Genomic DNA, 20,639 nt, shown 5'->3' with positions numbered 1-20,639 from the left:
TGCTTTGTTTATTTTTTTGTGGGGTCTGATGGTACTTTGGCAGAGACAGGCTTGGCAGGCATTTGCTTTGGCAACAAGAGTATTTACAGGAGCTGCTGAGGACTCCTGCTTTGCCTCAAGAGGATCTCCCTTCCGAAAGCCAGTGCCAGTTTTTCCTGGCCTGAGAGGATTAACAGGAGGAGTTGAGAACCCCTCGGCTTTGGGATGTGCTCTCCCCTCTGCGCTGAACCTTTCTTTTCCTGTGCTGATCTAGGCCCCAAAACAGTGAGCTGTGTGGGTTTGGGCAAGGCCGCTAGGCCTGCTGCAGCATATCTGTCTATTGTATGGGTGTCTTCCTAACCTGCACAGGATCTAGAGACAGAAGGCAGTAAGACAATGCTAATAGTCCCTAGAAAGGGTGAAAGCAATTCACCTCAACAAAGGCAAGGCTAGCAGTAAGCCAGCTCTACCCTAGAAGCCTTTGATAGCAGTTAGAAGACATATTTTAATGGCACCTAATGGTAAACACTCTGTTTTATACAGCTGTGCCAGTAAAAATATAGGGGTTTTTTGCCAGTTCAGCTTATGTTGTGGAAGGACCCAGCATGAATTCTTTTAACAATGTTCTGAGCTTTGCATGGCTTGATTTAAGAAGAGACTCGAAGAGAATTGCTCAAGCAGGAGTACTGTCCTGTGCTAAACTCAGGAAGGCCAGTGGGCAGACAGCAATCCCAGGTGTCTTTTTCCCAGTGCAGTCAGAAATGTGTGAATCTGCAGTGACTCCTCCCTAAGACCAGTGTGTCTGTAACATTTGTCAGTCTTTAATAATGCCAATGCCTAGACACCAGTCCAGTCAGTATTGTAATTATAACTATATATTAATTTTAACAACAGAGAACCCAATTTTTACTTTGTATCCAGCATACATTAGCTGAAAAGGATGAATATTACATACTGAATACCCCTGAAATTCAGGTTTGTATTTATCAACAGAAGATAATTCCCACCAGGTGAAGGTTTCGGCTTGTCTTGTCTAAGGGTCCATTAGGATCTCAACACAGACATTTGGGGAACATCCATCTGTCACTGAATGTCAGCAGTGAAAGGTCAGGCACTCTGTGAGCTGTTTGCTCTTGCAGTTGTTGCTTTCTTGGTTTCATACAGGCTTGGTACAGTAGGATTGATCCATGCCTGGAGCATTCTTAATGCCTGTGCTGAGAACCTCAGGAGTATGACATTTTTTGGTAAATGTTCTATTTTTTTGGGGTTGGGTTTTTTCTGCTTAGAAATAAGTTAGGTGATGAATTAATGAGACAGAGTATCTTGCAAAGAAGCATCCTGTTCTCATGTGTCTAGGCAGGAAGAAAATTGCCTAGAGCAAAGGTAGTAAAACTATGTAGAATATTTTCTCCCTGTTACTATTTTTCCATTTTATTTCTAACTTCAGGCTTTTTTTCCCCCTGTTTTCTTAGTTCCTCCTGTTGTCAAATTCCTTTCTAAAAAGGAGGACAAACTCAACCTCCTCATTGATTAAAAGTTACCGGCTCCAGGATGACTTTATGAAAACACACCCTGGTATAATAAGGAGAAACACTGATACTGATGGAGGGAGTTCTTTGGTGAATAACTAATGCTGTATGTATTTTTTCTCACTTCACCTGCCAGTTACACTGTTGGATCAGTACAAGAGAACAATGACCAGGTGTGGAAGTTCCAGCGTTACTTCTTGGTCCAAGAATACTGCAGTCGCTTGACTATCCCCTTCCCTTTTGTCATCTTTGCCTACATATTCATGGTCATGAGGAAGTGTTTCAAATGCTGCTGTAAGAATGAAAGTAAAGAGCCATCTATTTGCTGTGAGTAGCATTATTCCTTGCGGCCTCTGGCAGGTGCATTGCAACTCTTCCATGGCACAGTGTAGAGAATACAGGCAGTTAGTGTGTCGGGGAGTTTTGAAGAGGAATGTAGACTTTGGAGGAGGTGGTTGTACTGAAATGAGGAGCAGCTCATTGATTTCCTCCATCAAATGCAAAACCACTGTGTTGCTGGAAATCTCCTTCATTAGATTCAAATCAAAGCCCCTGGCTGCTACTCATCTGTAATCTTCCTTCAGAACTCAAGGTGCACTCTCTGAGATATGGGGAATTATACTCCTCCTTATGCTAAAACTCAGTTGAGCACTGTGATCCCCACCTTCCGATAGCTTTGGCTTTGCTCTGGTCAGAGAGCTTTTGGGCTCTACCATAAGACCTGCCCTGCTTGGATGAGTGCTCTGCAGAGCTGTCAGCGCTCTTTTGCCCAAGCCATGTCGAGGCAGAACTACCTCACACAGGTAAATCAATTAAGTCTTCAGATTAATCCTGTCATCTTAGGGCTGTCTAACAATGTGCATTTTGGGTTTGTGGCACTTTGGGATTTGGTTGTTGGGGGCTTTTTTGTATTGGAGCACTGAATACATTCATCCAGAGCCTGCAGCAGCTGAAAGCCGTCTTCATTGTCCACATGAAAAATGTAAATGGTCTTGTTTGTCATTAGCATCCGATAGTGCATCCCTCCTGTACTGCTCCCCAGAGATCCTTGATATCACGTGCTCTCAATGTGTAGGTAAATTGCACAAGAGGTGGTCTTCAGCTCTGCTTGCCACTACGCCTTCTGGAATTGCACTGGATTTTTTCCCCTGACATTAAGCTCTCCCAGTTAATACACCTAGTAGCTGCTAGGGCAGCGTGGTAGAGCACAGTTATCTTCAGAGGCTCTTTTGCCTCCTGGTGAGTGCCTGGAAGAGAACACGGTCTCCTGGCCAAATGGGCATGGCCAAATGGGCAACCTGCCTCAATCATAGGCATGGCTGAGTCCTCCCCCTTAGTTGCTGTGTCACAAGGCAAAGCTTGTTTTAACAAGCTTTTCCCACCCCTGCCAACAAATTGAGGGTTTTCTCGTAAGTGCCATAGAGGAGCAGATGAGAAAAGGATAAATTTTGTTGACAGATTTACTCCCATCCATCATCAACCTGACTGTTGCTCTGCAGCACAGGCTGAATTTGTTACTAGTTAAGGAGAAGAGTGCTTTGGGGTGTAAAATTCCTTAGCACTGACTAAATCGGTTTGGCTGGCCAAATCACTGCTTGGTTTCCTTGCTGGGGAGGTGGTTTAACTGCAGATATTTCTGCCCAAGTGATTTACAGTTGATGTTGCAGTTGTAAAAGGAAATGAAAGAATTAATTAGAGCCAGAATATCATTGTGGTTGAGCTGGTGACAGGAACTGAGAACTGCATGGAGAACTCGCTCTATGGACTATTGAAATATCCTTAACTCTTACGGAAATGGTTGGGATTCAGATGTTTAAATACCTGTTGGTACCTGGGACAACAAATGAGGCTATGGAAGGCTGGAGAAGTACAGGGTGGATAAAATAGGATTTCTTTTGTCTTGGCTAACTACTTTATGAAAACCCTTGTGGTTTGTGCTGTCATGTTGGAACAGGCTAAAACACAGAAGTATTATCCTGGGGGACTTGGGTGCCTCAAAGTGGCTTGCTCTGTGTTACTCTAATTTACAGCATTGGCTGAAGATGCTTCTTAGACAAGACTATGCTTCATAATTTTGTAATGATGTTCGATAAGTCACAAAACATGGTTCCTACCACATGTTAAACTTAATGATCCCATATGGTATAACATAGATGCAAATAGAAAGCTTAAACCTGGATAGGAACCTCTGGATTCATAGAATCATTAGGGTTGGGGAAAAAACCTTTAAAATTATCAATTCCAACCATCAGCCCAACACTACCATGCCCACTAAAACACATCCTGGAGTGCCATGTCTACGTGTTTTTGAACCCCTCCAGGTATGGTGACTCTACCACCTCTCTGGGCAGCCTCACCACTCTTTCAGTCAAGAAAGTTTTCTTAATATCCAATCTAAACCTCGGTTGGTGTGACTTTGAGGACATGTCCTATGTCTGTTGAAGTGGCTGCTGTTTCACAAAGCACTTGAGTTAACCAAGACTCACAAAATTCCAGACTTTAAGAGCTTGGGGCGGGAGGGGGGTGTGTGTGTTCATATTTTCTTTTTTTGTTGTTAACTGGTTGCTAGGAGCATACAGTAAAATGCATTAATGTCATGTTTCTCAGAGCTGTGTCACAGATGGGAAGTGGGGCTGCAAATGCCTCGGGTGCAGAGAAGGGTATCCTTAGCCTCTGAAGGCAACCGCTAACCCTGCCTTTTTCCATCATAGCATCGGAGAGGCAAAGTAGTGGTGGTGTTTCTCTTTGCCTATGTTTTCCAGGCTCAAAAAATGAGGACAATGAAATTCTGGCATGGGAAGCTGTCATGAAGGAAAATTACCTTGTCAAAGTCAATACCAAAGCACATGATTCATCAGAAGAGTACGTCTGCCCTTCTTTGTCTTCACTCGCTTAACTTTTTGTTGAATATCTTTAGAGAAGGCAAGTTTTCAGCAGCTCTAAATGCTTGCAAACTAATGAGTAGACAAATTCAGCATAAATGTGCCTTTTTTTAAGTAAAATGATGGCTTTTTTTGTCAGCTGCTGCAGACTGTCTTCAAAACTAATTGAATGAGCTGCTAAAATGCTAACGGCAATATTGCAGGGGCTATGATGATATATTATGCACGCAGTAGCTGGGTAGTTGCACTAAACATGCTTGTTCCAAATGTCTGTCACAGTATTTCTCAAGTCATTTTACCTTTCTGTACTTGAGCCTTTCTATTTTACCACCAGAAGAGAAAAATACTGTCTTCCTATACTGTTTTGAGGTCTCATTGTGGAAAGCAGTGCTATTGCTGGCTCGTTGTGCATAATGTTATGCAGTTAGTGGAGAATATTTAGTGTTAGATCTGGAATATCCTTGGCATCAATCTATATGGAGGTCTGTACTTAATAGTGTGAGTAGGAAAGTCCTCTAGAGAGGGGAAGATGGTATCTGGAGGTTGGTGACTTGGACTACTCTTCTTTGACTGACATCACAATGCTTTAACTTTGAGAGCTGCCACCATGTTTGCAGAGTAATAGTATAAGAGGAAAAAGAAATATAAAGAAAGCTAGAAAACAGCAACAGCAACATGATAGTGTGATTTTTATACCTGGTTTCTAGCAATTTGACTATTTCCCAACACTTAAGAGCTGCTAAGAAAGGGTAGGAGAGACTGGACTCTTCTGCACTCCTCTGCCCTGGCTGTGGACATTGCTGCCCTCAAGTATTTATGCTAAGACTGCCCAGAGGCACTTGGTATTGGATAAGAGGACAAAAAAAAAAAAATTAAAAATAACTGTTATACAGGAAACGGAGGTGCTAGTTCATATATTGTATTAAAAGCAATACCAAACCACCTACAGGCCTGCCTCCTTGGAAGGGTGAAAGTCTGGCAGTCTTCTGACAACCTTAGACTTGGTAGTTGCCTTAACTCAACTCTTTGGCCAAAGATGAAGGCTAGATCTCTTAGCTCCAGATAGACTTTTAGATTTGCAAAGCTGGGGCAGTCAGTTAAGGCTTCTTTAGTACTTGGATTCATTTTTCTGTGTCCTCTTTCTGTTTTCAGGATGATTCATCGATTCAGACAGCTGAATGCAAAGGTACTTGTGTTTTAGACTGCTTTGGGGGGTTGTGCTTCTATTGAGTAAAGCAGGTAGTAGTCCATGAGGAAAATGAGCAGGAGACACATGCTGTTTGTTTACTATCTCCAGGACCCCATTTTAATTTGGCTTTTTTAGTGTGCCCCTTTTGCACCTTTGGTTCCATCTATAGCTTCATATTGTGCTGGGAAATTAAATAGAAAGATACTTGCTTAGCACTGGAGATGTTTCTTTCTATATTCACTGTTAGATGGAACAGAAGAGAAAAGAGTTTCTGCTTTATAAAGCAGCAATATTCTGCTGTGTAACAAGCCCATGAGATACTGATGGGAAGAAGGGGCATTGGCCCTTGGAGTATACCCCTCTGAAACACAACTTCCATCAAGTTTAGCTTCTAGTGTCGAAGGCATGAGCTAATTAATCCAACTTCATAGAATCACAGACTGGTCTGGGTTGGAAGGTACCCCAAGGATCACAGAGCTCCATTTGCTCTGCCACAGGCAGGGCCACCAACCTCCAAGCCTGGAGCTACACAAGGTTGCCCAGGGCCCCATCCAACCTGGCCTTGAACACCTCCAGGGATGGGGCACCCACCACCTCTCTGAGCAGCCTGTTCCAGCCCCTCACCACTCTCTCTGGAAAGAACTTCACCCTAATATCCAATTTAAACCTTCCTTCCTTTAGCTTCAATCCATCCCCCTTCATTATAGTTATTTAACCTCTGCTCATAGAATGAAGTCACAGTTCCGATACCCTGTGGCAAGGCTGGTGGTGCTTCTGTGGTAAACAAAGGATGCTCCATGCACATTGTGGGTTAATTAGGATTGAAATAACCAATTCTCAACAGATTCACAGAAATATCCTATGCTGAAGCAATGTAAAGCTATGAATCTACTAGAGAGCATGGCATTATCAGAGTTGTCACACAAGTATACATTTTATGGCCCTGATACTGAAAAAAGCCTTCACAGTGGGTATTTTTTTGAGGCTTGATCGAATTATGTGTTTTGCCTCTGATGTGGAGAGTTGCTTTGGTGTGAAGAACAGACTTTTTGGAAGTCCAAGGGTGAAAAGGCCCATGTACACTTTAAAATGCTTCTTTGAATTGCCTTCAAACAATTTAGATTGCAAAATAATAGCTTGCTTTCAAGACTGAAATGGAAACGGTGATTGACCAACTGTGTGTCTGGCAATGCTCCTCTCAAAACTGCAAGGAAATAGGGTAACCTTAATTCTCTGCTGAAAAGTAATACCTAAACTGTGCCTTTCCTGCTGTGACAATGCTTTACAGCCAGCTGTTTTGTCTGTTCATGCCCTCAGCTGTAGTGCCAGAAGTGTATGGAGGCCAGTGCTCAGGAGTAGGGTTCTTGGGAGCAAGGCACTCCAGGGATATCTCACCAGCTCTTGCTTGTGATGATATCTTAAAACTAAGTCTGAGGATATAACAGAATCATAGAATCTTTAAGGTTGGAAAAGGTGTCTAAGATCACCAAATCCGACCATCTGACCAGTAAAACCATGTCAACTAACCCATGACCTGGAATGTCATGTCTACGTGTTTTTTGAACCCCTCCAGGGGATGATGACTCCACCATCTCTCGGGTCAGCCTGGTCCAATGCCTGACCACTCTTCCCGTGAAGATGTTTTCTCAGATATCCAATCTAAACCAACACTGACCCAACTTGAGACCATTTCATCTTGTCCTATTGCTAGTTACTGGGGAGAAGGATCCAACCCCCACATCACTACAACCTCCTTTCAGGGAGCTGTAGAGAGCAATCAGGTCTCTCTCTCCTCAGCTTCCTCTTCTCCAGGCTAAACGACCATAATTCCTTCAGCCTCTCCCATAAGGCTCCAAAACCCTTCACCAGCTTCATTGTCCTTCTCCAGACCTGCTATCCTATGCATACACCTTGATCATAGGCTAAACTATTCTTTATACTTGATGTCCTGAGGAAAAATGGACTCCAGTTATGGCATTGGGAAGGTCTGAAGGCAGCTCTGTATGTCAGAATGAATGCTCCACAAAACTCCATGTGTCTGTGTTGACAAGGAGCACAAGGAAATTGGAGCATAGTTGGAAGCTTGTAGTTGTCGTGACACCTGCTTGTTAACCAGGTGAAATACATATGCATTAGGGCTCACTGCAGTAATTGCATTGATGAAAACTGTAATTGGGAGTGTCCTTTCAAGCACTGCTGCATTTGGTATAATATTTGGAGAGGCAATTACTCGTTACTCATGTCACTCATTAGCATTACTTTCCCCTGAAAAGCAATATTAACCCTGCTTCGTTTGCCTCCGCGGCGTGACTGCCGTGTACAGCCAGCAGTTGGTTATTGCTGGCGAGGTACCGGCTGGCACCCACAGGGTAGGCAGGAGGGCAAATAACGGAGTTTATCCTCTTGTTGCTGATTTTTCTAGGGTGTTTTAAGGTGCTTCCTACTGCTCGCTTTTCTGTTCTTTTCCTTTCCCTTCACCCCAAGCTGTGCTCATCTGTTAGAATGAATTACACTGACTTTACAAAAGTAAACCTGCTTTTTTTTAATTATTATTATTATTATTATTAAGCTCTCTGGTTTGAAAGGCCTTCTGAAAGAGATTTCCAGCAAAATCAAATGAATCCAGCTGAAATCCAGAAGCAGGTACCTGAGCAGGGTAAGGCCTCTTGAAATCCATTCTCTGACTTGAATAAGTTATCAGCATTTGCAATGTTGAATTGATGTGTCTCTGGAAAGAAGAATTAATATTAATTATTGATGCTTGTATTGATGTTGTTGAATAATGGAAAAGAAATAAGAGGTGATTTTTCTTCCTCATGTTTTTTTTTTTCTGAAAAACACAATTTTTCCATCTGGTGTTTCTACCAATTTTTGGCACAGTTTAAAATATCTTGTTTTGCTGCCTTGCCTTTAAAAAGCTGGGAATAACCCAAGGTTATTTTAGTTGCCTTGGTGCTGGAGGCCCTCTGCAAAGTTAGGAGTTGCTGTGTTGGATCCTTCACAGTTGGCTTATTTTAACTCTGAAAGACATAAAAACCAAATAGGACAGAATTTTGGGTAGGAATATGGTTTAATTTTCCCACTGTCAAAGTGTGGCATTATGGAGGATGGAGAAGACTTGGTCCAAAGCCTCCAGAGCTCTGGTGTGTGGCCATGAGCCTTATGTTCTTTGTCACATGCTGTGGAAGAACTGTGACGGAGCCAAGTTTGCTGTGGGATATGCAAGGCAGGCAGAACATCAATGGATGGAGAGAACTCTGACCTGTTCAAGACAGCAGGTTAAGAAGTGTAGCTGTTGACAAGGATAATCTGGAACGATTGGATCAGCCTGAACATCAGAGCCCAACTTCTTCTATACAGGTTTTTTTTGCAAGACAACTTGCACCTGAACAAAAGGTTCCTGAATCACTTGTCTCACCATTTTCCAGGCATAACTTCATATTCTCTTGATTTGAAGTTCAGTTTAGTTATGAATGACCCACAACCGCCTAATAGAAGTCTATGAGGATGGCCAGTTCCCAGGTGTCTTCTTGGTTGCAGTAAACTCCAAATCAGTTAGAGAATAGACTGTAGAATAATAGAACTCAAGAGGGCATCTAGTCCAGCCCCCCTGAAAACAGTGCCAGCTCACATCAAAGGTAGCTGCAAAAGAATAAGTTGCAACTCAGTAAGCACAAATGCAAATTTCACAGTGACTTGGGAATTTCTGGGTATGCAGGCACAAAATGGGGAAAAAATCTGATGAGACAGCAGCTTTGCAGATAAGTCTCTGAACTGGCATATTAGATAGCTGGTGTCGTGTTATCTGAGGGGTAAGAAATAATCCTACTGCTTGTAAGGCAGGGAGTCCACTGTCAGGTACAGCATCCAGCAATAGCCTTTACCTTCAAGGAAGATGATGGACCAGCTGGACAGCAACAAGGAGGACCTGAAATCAAAACTTTTTGTAGAAAAGAGTGAATGAGTGGGTTAGCCAGCCTGGGAAAGAAGATACCTGTTCGTGATGGAGCACATAGGAACAACCTCTCATAGATAAAGGACGAATCCTTTTGTGGTTTATGCCTGGTAAACTGTCTAGATGGCATCCTGGTTGTGATGAGACTGCTTGGTGTATGAGCTGAGCTGATTCTGAAGCTGAGCCTTGGCAGTCCTCAGTACTAACATCACAACATGAACACTGAGGTTAGCATCTTGCATTTGTATCTGTGCTGAGCATCTTTACTTTGAGATGCTGGATTGACCGTCTCTAGTATTTTGCATGCAGGTGTTTCTCTTGCTTTCACTTCCCAAGCACTAGTGTCTCTGCTACTCTGCTAAGGCACCATGTTCTGGATGGGTGCTGCAAAATAAATGCTCCTTCATCCCAAGTGTTGTGCAAGACATCCAGTTTTCCCAGGCTGATGTCATGAGGATGAAAGCAAAGCGTTGAGGTGTGCTAGGAGCTCTACTCTAAAAATTTCTTCTTTTGCTCACACAGGTATCGATTCCTCAAGAATAATTTCTCTGAGCTGGCAGTGACCACCAAGCACATGGTAACTGATGCACCAGAGTGTCAGTGGCTCAGCAGGACTCACTAGAAATTTTTTAATATTTATTAAAGAAAATATATGACCCTTTCTGCTTGTTGCAAGATGATGGTAGAGCAGTAAAATGATAATAGAGTGTTAAGATGACTGTTGATCTGCTGGCAAGGACACCTGCATTTCCTGAGCTCTCCTTTTTCCACATCTCCCCTGATGTTCAATGGCAGCAATTAGTCCTCGTCAGCTGCCGTTAAAAAGCACTCCTAATTCCAGGAGTGCTGCTGCCAAAATCACTTTGCTCTTCAGTTTTACTCAAAGGGACCTGCTCATGGGTTTCCTTTAGCTGCTAATTGCTTGTCTTAACAAATCAATCTCCCTTCCCTCTCCACCGTGTAGTAACCGGATATTGTGTTACTTGCATGGTCTGTCCCTTAGCCCTGCTGAAGTCTGTAACACTGGCATGCCACAATACAATGTGTTTCCACATCGTCCCCTGGAGGAAAGACAGCCCTTGGTCCAACTGTGCCCCTGCATCTTGGACTCTGCACAAACAGAGTGGACTTCTCCCTGCTCTGCTGGAACTGTGCAGCAACGCTGGATCTCAGCTACTACAACCCCGCACGGGAGAGACTAAATTCATGTAGAAAGAGTTTCCAAAGGCCTCGTGTGCAATACCTGTTTGTTTCTTTAGTGGTAACTTGTATACTTGGAGTGTTGCAATTTAAGTCTTTCACACATCTGTTTGTGTTTCGAAACGGGTAAGAGATTGCTGGTCAGCTTCCCACACTGTGCTGCTTGCTATGCTGAGGGTGCTTTTCCCCCTTTCTGTCTAGAAAACAGCACCTGAATTCTGCGGTGTTTTGTCTGGTGTAACCAGGCACACTACCAACTGAGGGAATGCCGCTGCATCGATTTACCTTCCAAACATTGTGCCTGTCTTCATCCCTAGTGCCGAGGGAGGATCTCCCAGGAGGCTGGATTTTGAAGGTTTAGGTATTTTCCTTCTGCCTGGCAGCAAATCACGGTCTGTGCACATTGCTGTGACTTGTAGCTAGTCTGAGGTCTGTCGGGCAGAGTATACAGGTGTCCCTTGAGCTCTCCAGATGAGTAGTTAGATAGGTGGAGAGGGAATTTCTGCCAAAAGCAGAAGATTCCCCAGGTGAGTCACCTTGACCAGTGGAAAGATCCATCTGCCTGGCTGGAAGCCGCAGCCTGAGCACGGGCCTGCACATGCAGCAGCGTGTCCCACTCCACCTCTGCTGTAAGAACGTGTTGGTCTGAGATGAAGGTGAGAGGAGACCGTTTTATGTGATTTGGGGTTTGTTTTGGTGCAGGGGTATGAAGTGCTGTTGGCCATGGATGTTTTTACAGCTTACTGACTGAGGAGGCCAGCACAGGCACGCATCGTTTGCTGGGACTGCTGCTCCACTTGCCTGCCTCGCTGCGAATGGAGCGGTTTTACAGGGAAAGCTGTGATGAGGCATTAGCAGAATGGCTACAGCTCTCTTCTTACTGCCTCGTGTCACCTACCTTTGCTATACACCATGAGCTATATGATCCTGGGGGATATAGCACTACCAGTAGCAGTGTTACTTGTTTACACGTGGAAATAGTTGTGTGTTGCTGTTAAAAAGTTTATAAAGGACTCTGCCTTTCTTCAAGTTCTGCGGCTGTTACCTTGCAGCATAAATTGAGATAAGCTTTCTTTCTAGGAATTATTTTTTCCTGTGACACTTGTATGCCTTGCACGTGGAAATTGTGCTTCTAGCTCATTCCTATCATATATAAAACCTGCCGTGTACTTGCCAGCAGCTCCAGTGATCTCTTCTCTTGCAAAATGGTGAACGTAACTTTGAGTTGTGTTTGAAAACCTCAAACCCTGTGTGTCAGCCACTGCCCAGTACTGCAGCCCGTTGCTGTCAGCCTGCTCCCCACACGCGTGTGGCCCCTTGGATGCTGGCTGGGCATTGTGGGTGTCCTGGCAGGGAAGGCCAGTCCTGAGTGCATGGACCACCCGATCTTGTGGGAGTCTCTGCACCAACCCTTCTCTCCATCCCTGTGGTCTCTCTTCAGCTGTGACAGAGCAGCAGGGCAGAAGAGGACATGCACCAGTCGCTGCAGAGCCCACACGAGAGGTGGCTGTCAGGCTCATTGGTGAGCCACAACCCACCAGGGTCCCCAGGGTCCAGCAGGAATTGGTCGTGTGGCTCTGGGACCTGGGTCCCACAAGGTCCCTGCCACCCTCTCCCTCCTCTGCCTCAGTCCTGCCAAGGGGAGGAAAACATATGGTGGGGCTGACGTAGGGATGCTGTGCTGCGGGATTTGTGTCTCTTCTTGATCTCCCTGTGGCTTTTCCACTGACAGTGACGCATTGCACTTCAGAGAGGAGCAGGGAGAAGGCTTTCCACAGCCCCTGCTGTGTGAAGCAGCCTGGGGTTCTCCTTGCAGATGCAGAGATCAACTCAAAAACATCTAACAGTCAGACTTGATGTCATCTTCAAGGTCTTCACACAATCCATCCCAGTAGGCTCTGTTGCCCACCTTTCAGCTGAGGCCTGAGCAGCAGCATCTCTGTCCAGCTGAGAGCCCCAGAGCAAGGAGAGGCAATGTGACCCCTGTCACAACAAAAGAAATCCTGCTGGGTGAAAGGACAGCTTTGCAGTCATTGAATTACTCAACATTAAACATCTTGTCACAGGTGGCTGCCTCCTGGGACATGGTCACTTCAACACAACAGTGAGCTGTGAGCTAAAAGTCCCTTACCTGCACGCTTACCCACATCTTAGCTTGTTAGGCTTTTCTCATCCATGGCTCCATGCATTGGTTTGGCTTCATCTGCTGTGCCCCAAGAGGCAATGGATCTATCCTGCTTGTTATTCCTTTTACACACTAACCTGAGCTGAGGAAGCATGAAGGTAGTGTCATGATATTCAAGCACCTGATCTCTCCAGGGCTGTGCCACCTCTTCTTGTGCAGATAGAGATGGTTGCAGGTAGACTGAGTTAGCTGCAGCATCTTCCTTGGTGGGAGCTGGGACACATAGACCTTGGAGAGCCCTTCTGTGTAAGACCCCAGCTGATCTGTGTCCCTGGCCTCAGGAACAGGTTGGATGCTTGGAGGTCCTTCCTGTGCATCTTGGAGAGAATGAGGGGGGCGTTTCTGGCTGCTGTTACTGCTGGGTCCTAGCACACCTTAGAATAGGACATGGTCTTGAATAAGCACAGCTCAGGTGTCCTGAAAGGAGGTGGGTGCTAGTCGTTCTTCTCTATTGGTGTGTGAGGGTCTGCCTGGTTTCAGGATGACACCAGACTGTTGTGGATATGTGAGGAGTTACTATGTGTACAGAAGTTGGCCTTCAAATGGCTGGTCCTGTCGCTATGGTCCCACAAGTCCTTCTGGAGCCCTCCATCCATGCATGGATGGCTGGTCAGGATAGGGCTGTCCGGACAGGGCTGAGGCAGCTGATTTTAAGTTTCACTGGGCACCCACACATCAAACCCAATGTTGTTCCCTCAGATATCCCTCAGGATACAGCTGTCCTGCTGCCCCCCCCTCCCCCGGCCTGACCCTCTGGATACCTTCCACGTCTTATGGTACGAACTTATCCCATGGAAACGTCCTGGCATGGGTCAGAGAACTGCAGGGATGGGGAAGGGGAGGGGGGTAGGGGGGAGTGCAGTGCTGCTGATACCCAAAGCTCCTGGTGGAGCAGGCAGCGCCTGAGGCTGCCACAGCCTGCGGGGAGGAATCTCAGCCCAAAATCTCTGCACAAAAGCAGCGTCTGGGCATTGTAAATAACACAGTCTGTGTTTCCTCACAGAGGAGGTGGCTTACATCTTTTTGCCCCTGGCTGTCTCCTGCTTTTCCATTATTAAGTTGATTTAAAGCGCTGATACCGTACTGTCTCAAGGCAACTTTGTGTCGAGTTATTTCCCTGCGTTCCCCCATGTAAGTGGGTAGTAGCTCTTGCTTCACACTGTTCCTATTATCATCCTGTGCGTGTAGGACGTTAATGTATTTCCAATAACAACATTGTAAAGCTGTCATCTAAGAAACATGTAAATCTAATAATCTCCCCGTTAATTTATGAGAGGAGTTTTCTGCTGTCAGGAAATCTTTCTTGTGAAAAGGAGTATTAATGAGATCATATAAAATGCCTTTTTTGTTGTTGTTTTTTTTTAAGAGGTATTTGTCTAAAAGATGTGGATTTGCTCTTTGTGGTAAATAGCTGAAAAACATTGTGCTTGATCTGCAACGTGGGCTTGGTCTCAGAGACACTAAAATGACACGGAGTTAAAAATAGTGGCTTAAGCAAGGCTATATGAGTAAGCAAGGGCTGAGAGCGTTCTGCTTGCCTGGGCTGGTGGCTGGTATGCAGGTATTGTGGGGGGAAAAAAAAGGATCTATGTACCTTAGAAATTAATCGTGGGCTGTAATTAAACCTTGATTGCAATAAGTTTGCTTTCTGTGAAATCGCAGATTTGTAAGTCCAGGATAGTTTCAGCAGGAGCAAAACCACGGGATGAGGTCGTGACGGCGCGGCCGATACACTGAAGCAGAACTGCTGGAGGTGAAGAGTTTCTTGGTGTCTACAAGAAACCCTTTTGGCTGGAGTACACCCAGTTGCTAAAAGAAAGGGCTAATTTGTAATGAATAATTTATTCACAGGTTTCATCTTTTTTTTCTCTTTCTGCCCAGAAAATCACAACTAAATAGACATTATTTTTAAGAGCCTTTGCATGGGTGTTAGAGAAGTTTTTGGGTTGTTTTGTTTTGCGACTGGTATCAGTGTAGAATTTAATCTATGAAGTATCCAGGATGCTTGTACAGTGTTTTTTACTTGGCATGGACCTGTGACCTGCCACGCTCCTGGTATTTATGCTGGAGTGTAGCTGTAAAACTTTATCTCAGTACATACTCACTGACGCTCTTAGATTGGGAACACTTGAGAGCTGACTCCCACACATGTCTTCAGGGACGCTTGAAGTGTGGGACACAGGGGGAAATGGCCAGCCTCTTCTCAATGGTCTATGGGGACAGGACAAGGGGCGATGGCCTCAAGTTGGAGCACAGGAACTTCCACACCAATATGTGGAAGAACTTCTTCCGAGTGAGGGTGAGGGAGCCCTGGGACAGGCTGCCCAGGAGGGTGTGGAGTCTCCTTCTCTGGAGATATTCCAGACCCATCTAGACACCGACCTGTGCGACCTGTCCTAGGGACCCTCTGGTGTGTGGCCATGAGCCTTATGTTCTTTGTCACATGCTGTGGAAGAACGGTGACAGAGCCAAGTTTGCCGTGGGACCCAATGATCTCTTGAGGTCCCTTCCAACCCCTACGATTCTGTGTGAATCTGTGAATATGCAGAGTGTTCCTACCTTGCTGGAGCTGTACTTGTGTAGAACAGTTACTTGGGATAGCTTTTTCCTCGAAGACAGTGTGTTTCCCCTAAGACCTTGCATCGTGCAGTTTGGGACTCTCTATTTAAGAGCAAAAGAAATCCCCCAAAAGTAATTGTGGCTTGTTTTGTTTTTTTCTTTTCTTAGAGCTGGCCATTGCAATCAGGTTTGCCCAAGCACAGTCAGTGAATGAATTCATAAAACTAATTGCTCCAAGTAATTAAATGAGTCTTACTTGAAAAAAATACACCACTTAGCTGGGTCTTTTCAGCAGAGAGGATGCAGACGCTCATGCCGTGTCTAATCTGGGAGAGCAGGGTCTGTGGTGGTCTCCATGCTGGAGGAAAGGATTGTTTAGAGCAAGGCTTAGTGGTGGGATCTGGCAGAAGGAGCTACCGAGCTGTTCCTCATTTCATGTCTACTAACCATGCTTGTGCCGTTGGGTTGCCTGGAGGTGCATGCACATATGGGAAGAGGAGCATTGGGCACCTGATTGATGTTTGATGGCTTCCCATCAAGAGGTGAGTTTGCAGAGGTCCTCTGTTGTGGGCCAGGGGCTGGCGTGCTGCAGTGCTCTGTCCACGTGGGTTTTTTTACACGAACTGTGGCTATGCAACATCTGTTGAACTAGCACCAGAAGGGAATCCTTGGGTGGTTCTTTGCTCTGTTGTATGGAACTCACCTCTGCACAGTCTGACCCCAGACACCAGATTAGTCCCTTTGAGCATGGGAAAGGCTTGGTGGCTTCTCTTGTACCCTGAGACTGTTGAATCCCCTGCTCAGTGCCAGGCTGCTGCTGTGCCTTGAGCAGCCTGGTCAAGTGAGAGGTGTCCCTGCCCACGGTAAAGGGGGGTGGGACTTGATGATCTTTGAGGTCCCTTCCAGCCCTAACCTTTCTGCAATTCTACAGCTAATTATTTGGTTTGCTGCTCATGACAAAATAAATTATCTAAAATATATGCTGATTTAAAGCTTGAGCTCACTGCCACTGACTTTTTATCTGATGTCTAAAACCTTGTGTAACTGCTTGGAGACTCTACAAACCAGAGATGAAAAAGACAGCTTTAGTATCTAGAACCCTTGAAGTGTGGTTGGACTTCTGGGTTTTCTGATTGTGCACCTTAACACCTCCCTGAAATTACAAAAAGCTTCTAATTATTTGTACTGAAAGATTGTAACTTCAAAGAAATAACTTCTTCATAGGTAATTCATATTAAAAAGTCATGAGTTCTTGTCCTGGTTTCAGCAGGGATAGAGTTACCAGCAGCTGGTATAGTGCCGTATTTGGGATTTAGGATGAGAATAACGCTGATAACAGACGGGTGTTTTAGTTGTTGCCAAGCAGTCAAGGAATTTTCAGCTTCTCCCACTGCCCTGACAATGAGGAGGCTGGGGGTGTGCACAAGAAGCTGGGAAGGGACAGGACATGGGGAGAAAACCTTAAAAATTATCAGTACAGTCAGCAAAACTTAAATATATATATATATGAGACATAGCTCTGGGCAATGGGTCTGGAGGTAATGTTTGCCTTGCCTCAGCTACAATTTGTGCCAGTAACCCTGTAAAAGATGTATCACTGCTGAGCTGGCAGGCACCAGAAATATAAATATTTAAAGTTTCAAAGGCTCAAAGTAATGAAGTGAAACCCCAAAGGTTCTGCTGCAGCCCGTGATTGTTCAGAGCAGTCACCCAGCGTGCGTTACTGAGGCTTTGTTTGCTGTAATGGGGGCTTTCTGTTGCTTCACTCTCAAAGTCCACTTCCAGCAACAGCAGTAGAAACTGCATCAGTTTGGGTTGTGTACCACCATGTTCGGTGCCCCCTCGGTGTCAGAGGGGTTAGGAACCACCTCTCTATGCTTACTGAAATGCTTCTTTAAATTTTAGTAATGATAAGACATTGATTCCAGTAGTTTTCAGTATGGACTTAGAAAAACTCAGTGAGGTCTCCCAGAGCAGGAGTGCAAAGCTGCCATGCTATAAACTCCAGATGGATGAAATGCATCTGGTTTCATCCTTCATACTCTAAGTGTGGGAAGCTGAGGCATCACTATATTACCTTGTCTTCACCTTACTTTCTTTTTGACCACCAAACCTTTGAGTGTTTTTCAGTGGAAAGCTGTATTTGAGGTTGAGAAACACAGCCAGCATGGCAGAGGGTACCATCTTACAAGAGTAATTAGAGAAATTGGAAGAAAAAAGACTTATCCTCCATCCCAGGTGGTGAAGGGCTGAAGAACATTCAGTGGCACACGGGCACCATCTGCATAGGCTGTACAATTGAACGCTAGTTTGTCAAGACAAGATCTGAAGGGAATCAAAGCTGGGTCTGGTGTCTCTGAGCTATGGATCAGGTCTCTAAGGCCCTCTTAATCTAGAAGCCTTTCTCCTACCTCTCTTAGCTGGTGTCAACACAACAACTTTCTTTGTGTGTGATGGTGCTACCAGGGACAACTTTTATGGACACTATTGGTTTCACCAATGCCATGTCGTGAGAGCTAAAGGAAAGTAAAAATTTAAAAGAACATGTTTTGCATTTAGCTGGGTTTTCTTTCTGTCTGAAGGGACATCATTAATTTCATCTGTCACCTCAATGGTCAAGAAACGGGGCATCATGAATAGCTCCTCAGTGCTGGGGGGCTGTACATGGCTGTTTGCAGAGTACAGACACATGTGATGATACTGGGCAATTTACATTTTAAATGAAAATGCATCTTATAATTATCAAAATTTCACTCACAATGAGAAATTATTGTTCTCCCAGTTGTCTGGGAACAGCTCTGGCTTGATTGCTAGGAGTGAACGTGGTCTGAAAATAGTCATCTCACAGAAGTGCTTTGATTTCCTCTTATCTTAAATAGTGCATATCTGTTTGCTATGTAGATTAAATGGGATACGAGGCCTTCCCTGTGCCCCAAGGTGCTTGGTATCTGGAACTTGCTGGTAGTACAGTCAAAAGTTAAGTCCTTAAATTAAAACAGTCTTCTTTAATCTCTCCCTCCCCCCCCAAGTTTCAAGAGCTTCTATATTCTTGAGGGCTTACCTATAACATTTGTCGTTTCTAAAATGACATATGTGTATGTACATATGTGTATGTACATATGTGTATGTACCCATGTGCTTTTTCTGTCTGCTCTGTGAGATCTCTCTAAAAGTCTTCTCAGGAAGACACCAGCACCCTGTGGTGTCTGGATCATCTTGCCGTAAAAGCCCATATGTATAATTCCTGGGGATGTGGAAGGTGGCAGCAGGCATCACGTTGGAAAAGCTCATTGTCTCACTTTTTGCACCTTCTTCACTTTGTTTTGCCCTGCTTTTGGTTTGAGGCAAAGGCTCTGCTCACCAAAATGTCTTGTAGCACCTAGTATTGCGTTTCAGGGTCCCTACCAGGATGTGCCAGGAGCTGGTTTCTACAGGAGGGAAGGATACTTTGCTCTCTGAAGAGCCTTGGTCTGCCTGGCTGTGCCTGTTGTTTCCTTAGCACAGGTGAAACAACAACAACAACATTCTGTTCTGAATGTGCCAATAATTGAGCTCATGGGTTTGGGAACTTGACCTCAGAGGCCTTCTGCAAAGTGTTGAACTTCAGGTTGAATTCAGGCACTCTTCACAAACGTAGTGGTGTTCTCTAGCGTGTCACTTCAGTTAGTCTCCAGTCCAAAGGACACGGTGCAATCATCAGTAACCCAGAGCTTGGGATGCTCTGAGTCTCTAAAACATAAAATCAGTTCCACTTCTTAAATCTATGGAAAGCAGAGATGTCCTCAACCCCCCTCCTCAAAGAGAAATAAACCATCTCTCTCTCAGTGGTTATGCCAGGCCTGTCAGCACTTGGCAGGTGGTACCCGTGTGGCTGTATTACCCATCAGTGGGGACAGCACTTACCTTTCCTCGCACTGACACGTGCCTGAGCCTGTTCTCCCCACAGACCTTCCCTTCTCCTTCTCCCCATCCTGCCCACCAGTAGTTTCTTCCCCAGCTCCTGTCTTGGGGCTGAGCACCCTCAACCCAAACACACCTCTGACATGGACAGCGAATGAAACCAATTTTGCTGTAACACAAATCTACTGGAGTGTGTAATGTATCTGACAAGTGGCAGAAGAAATATTTACCCAGTTCATTTCAGACTTAATGAGCCAGGGTTCCGAGAGGTGCAGCAGCAAACATCTCCTCTCTCTGGATGCTGCAAAGCCAAGCCAGGGCATGGCAGAGGAACTTTCATTTCAGCGAACAATTTTATTTTCAAGCCCTTCTCAGGGTTGCTACAGTCCTGCTGGCAGCATTTCCTAGCAGCTACTTCAAGAGGAAAATCTTTACACCCCGTTGAGTAGTTAAAATTACTACAGGACCGGCTACAACACTGTGGCTCAGCAGCTGGGAATTCTGGTACAATATTATCTGGTCTCCACAAGCAAGAGGCAGGTGGCTCCTTTTCTAGGGATGAAGTTAAAAGCTAGGTGTTATCCAAACTGCCACAGCAAGGTGGTGGCGAAGCGTGCTGGGAAGCAGATCTTGTGGCTCCAAATGACAAGTTCTTTCCATCAGAGTGGTTTGAGCCATCTCATTTCTTGCATGTCATTACCACAGCAGCAGAGTGAGTGATTGCAGGGTCTGCTGTAGGTCCGGCTCTGATGGTGTATCGGAAGGTTTCCTCCTTGATCTGGGGCAGCATGGCCTTGGATCTGGCTGCAGGAAGGTTGGGTGTAGCGCAGCAGGCTCTGCTCTTGGGGAATCTCCAGCTCAGGTTAAATCCTCCACGTTGTGGTGCTGTGGCTGAAGAATATTACTGGCCTCCCTGTAACACTGGCTGCAATTGAGAAGAACTGGGAGAAGCCTGTAGATGAGTGTGTCCCAGAGCTGGGAAGGAACATCTTCAGCTGCAGTGAGTGAGGAGCATGGATGCACAGAAGGGGCTCCAGATATTGACTGGGCAAAGTTTCAGTGGGTGTTTCTGATCATGTTCCCATTGCTGACATCCAAGTTGGCCGGTACAAACCACCCACCCCTTTTTGGAATAGTCACCTATGTCCAGCTCTCTCAAAGCTTGGTGGAATGGCACCACACGTGGCATGGCACCAGCCACTCATGTGGCCCTGGGGAGGTCCCTGTGTCTAATTGTCCCCCTGGTAGGACTCATTCCTGG

At 45.3% G+C, this 20,639-nt stretch overlaps 1 protein-coding gene across 1 annotated transcript in view; it reads left to right on the top strand.

Annotated features, from left to right (window-relative positions):
• TRPM8 (transient receptor potential cation channel subfamily M member 8) overlaps positions 1-10,240 on the top strand; it is a gene marked incomplete at its 5' end in the record, with an annotated part of 43,653 nt that extends 33,413 nt beyond the window's left edge. Inside the window, 5 exons of the mRNA XM_084265572.1 lie at positions 1,645-1,835; positions 4,271-4,370; positions 5,543-5,576; positions 8,149-8,235; positions 10,057-10,240. Coding sequence (XP_084121698.1) covers positions 1,645-1,835; positions 4,271-4,370; positions 5,543-5,576; positions 8,149-8,199 — 376 coding nt within the window. The 3' untranslated portion in view covers positions 8,200-8,235; positions 10,057-10,240. The remainder of the gene's footprint in view (positions 1-1,644; positions 1,836-4,270; positions 4,371-5,542; positions 5,577-8,148; positions 8,236-10,056) is intronic.
• Between the last annotated feature and the right edge of the window lie 10,399 nt (positions 10,241-20,639).

Source organism: Gallinula chloropus, assembly GCF_964237585.1.
Source record: "Gallinula chloropus genome assembly, chromosome: 5".
In the NCBI taxonomy this organism is placed as follows: domain Eukaryota; kingdom Metazoa; phylum Chordata; class Aves; order Gruiformes; family Rallidae; genus Gallinula; species Gallinula chloropus.
Note: the sequence above shows the minus strand (reverse complement) of the source record. Positions and strands in the feature narration are given on the sequence as shown.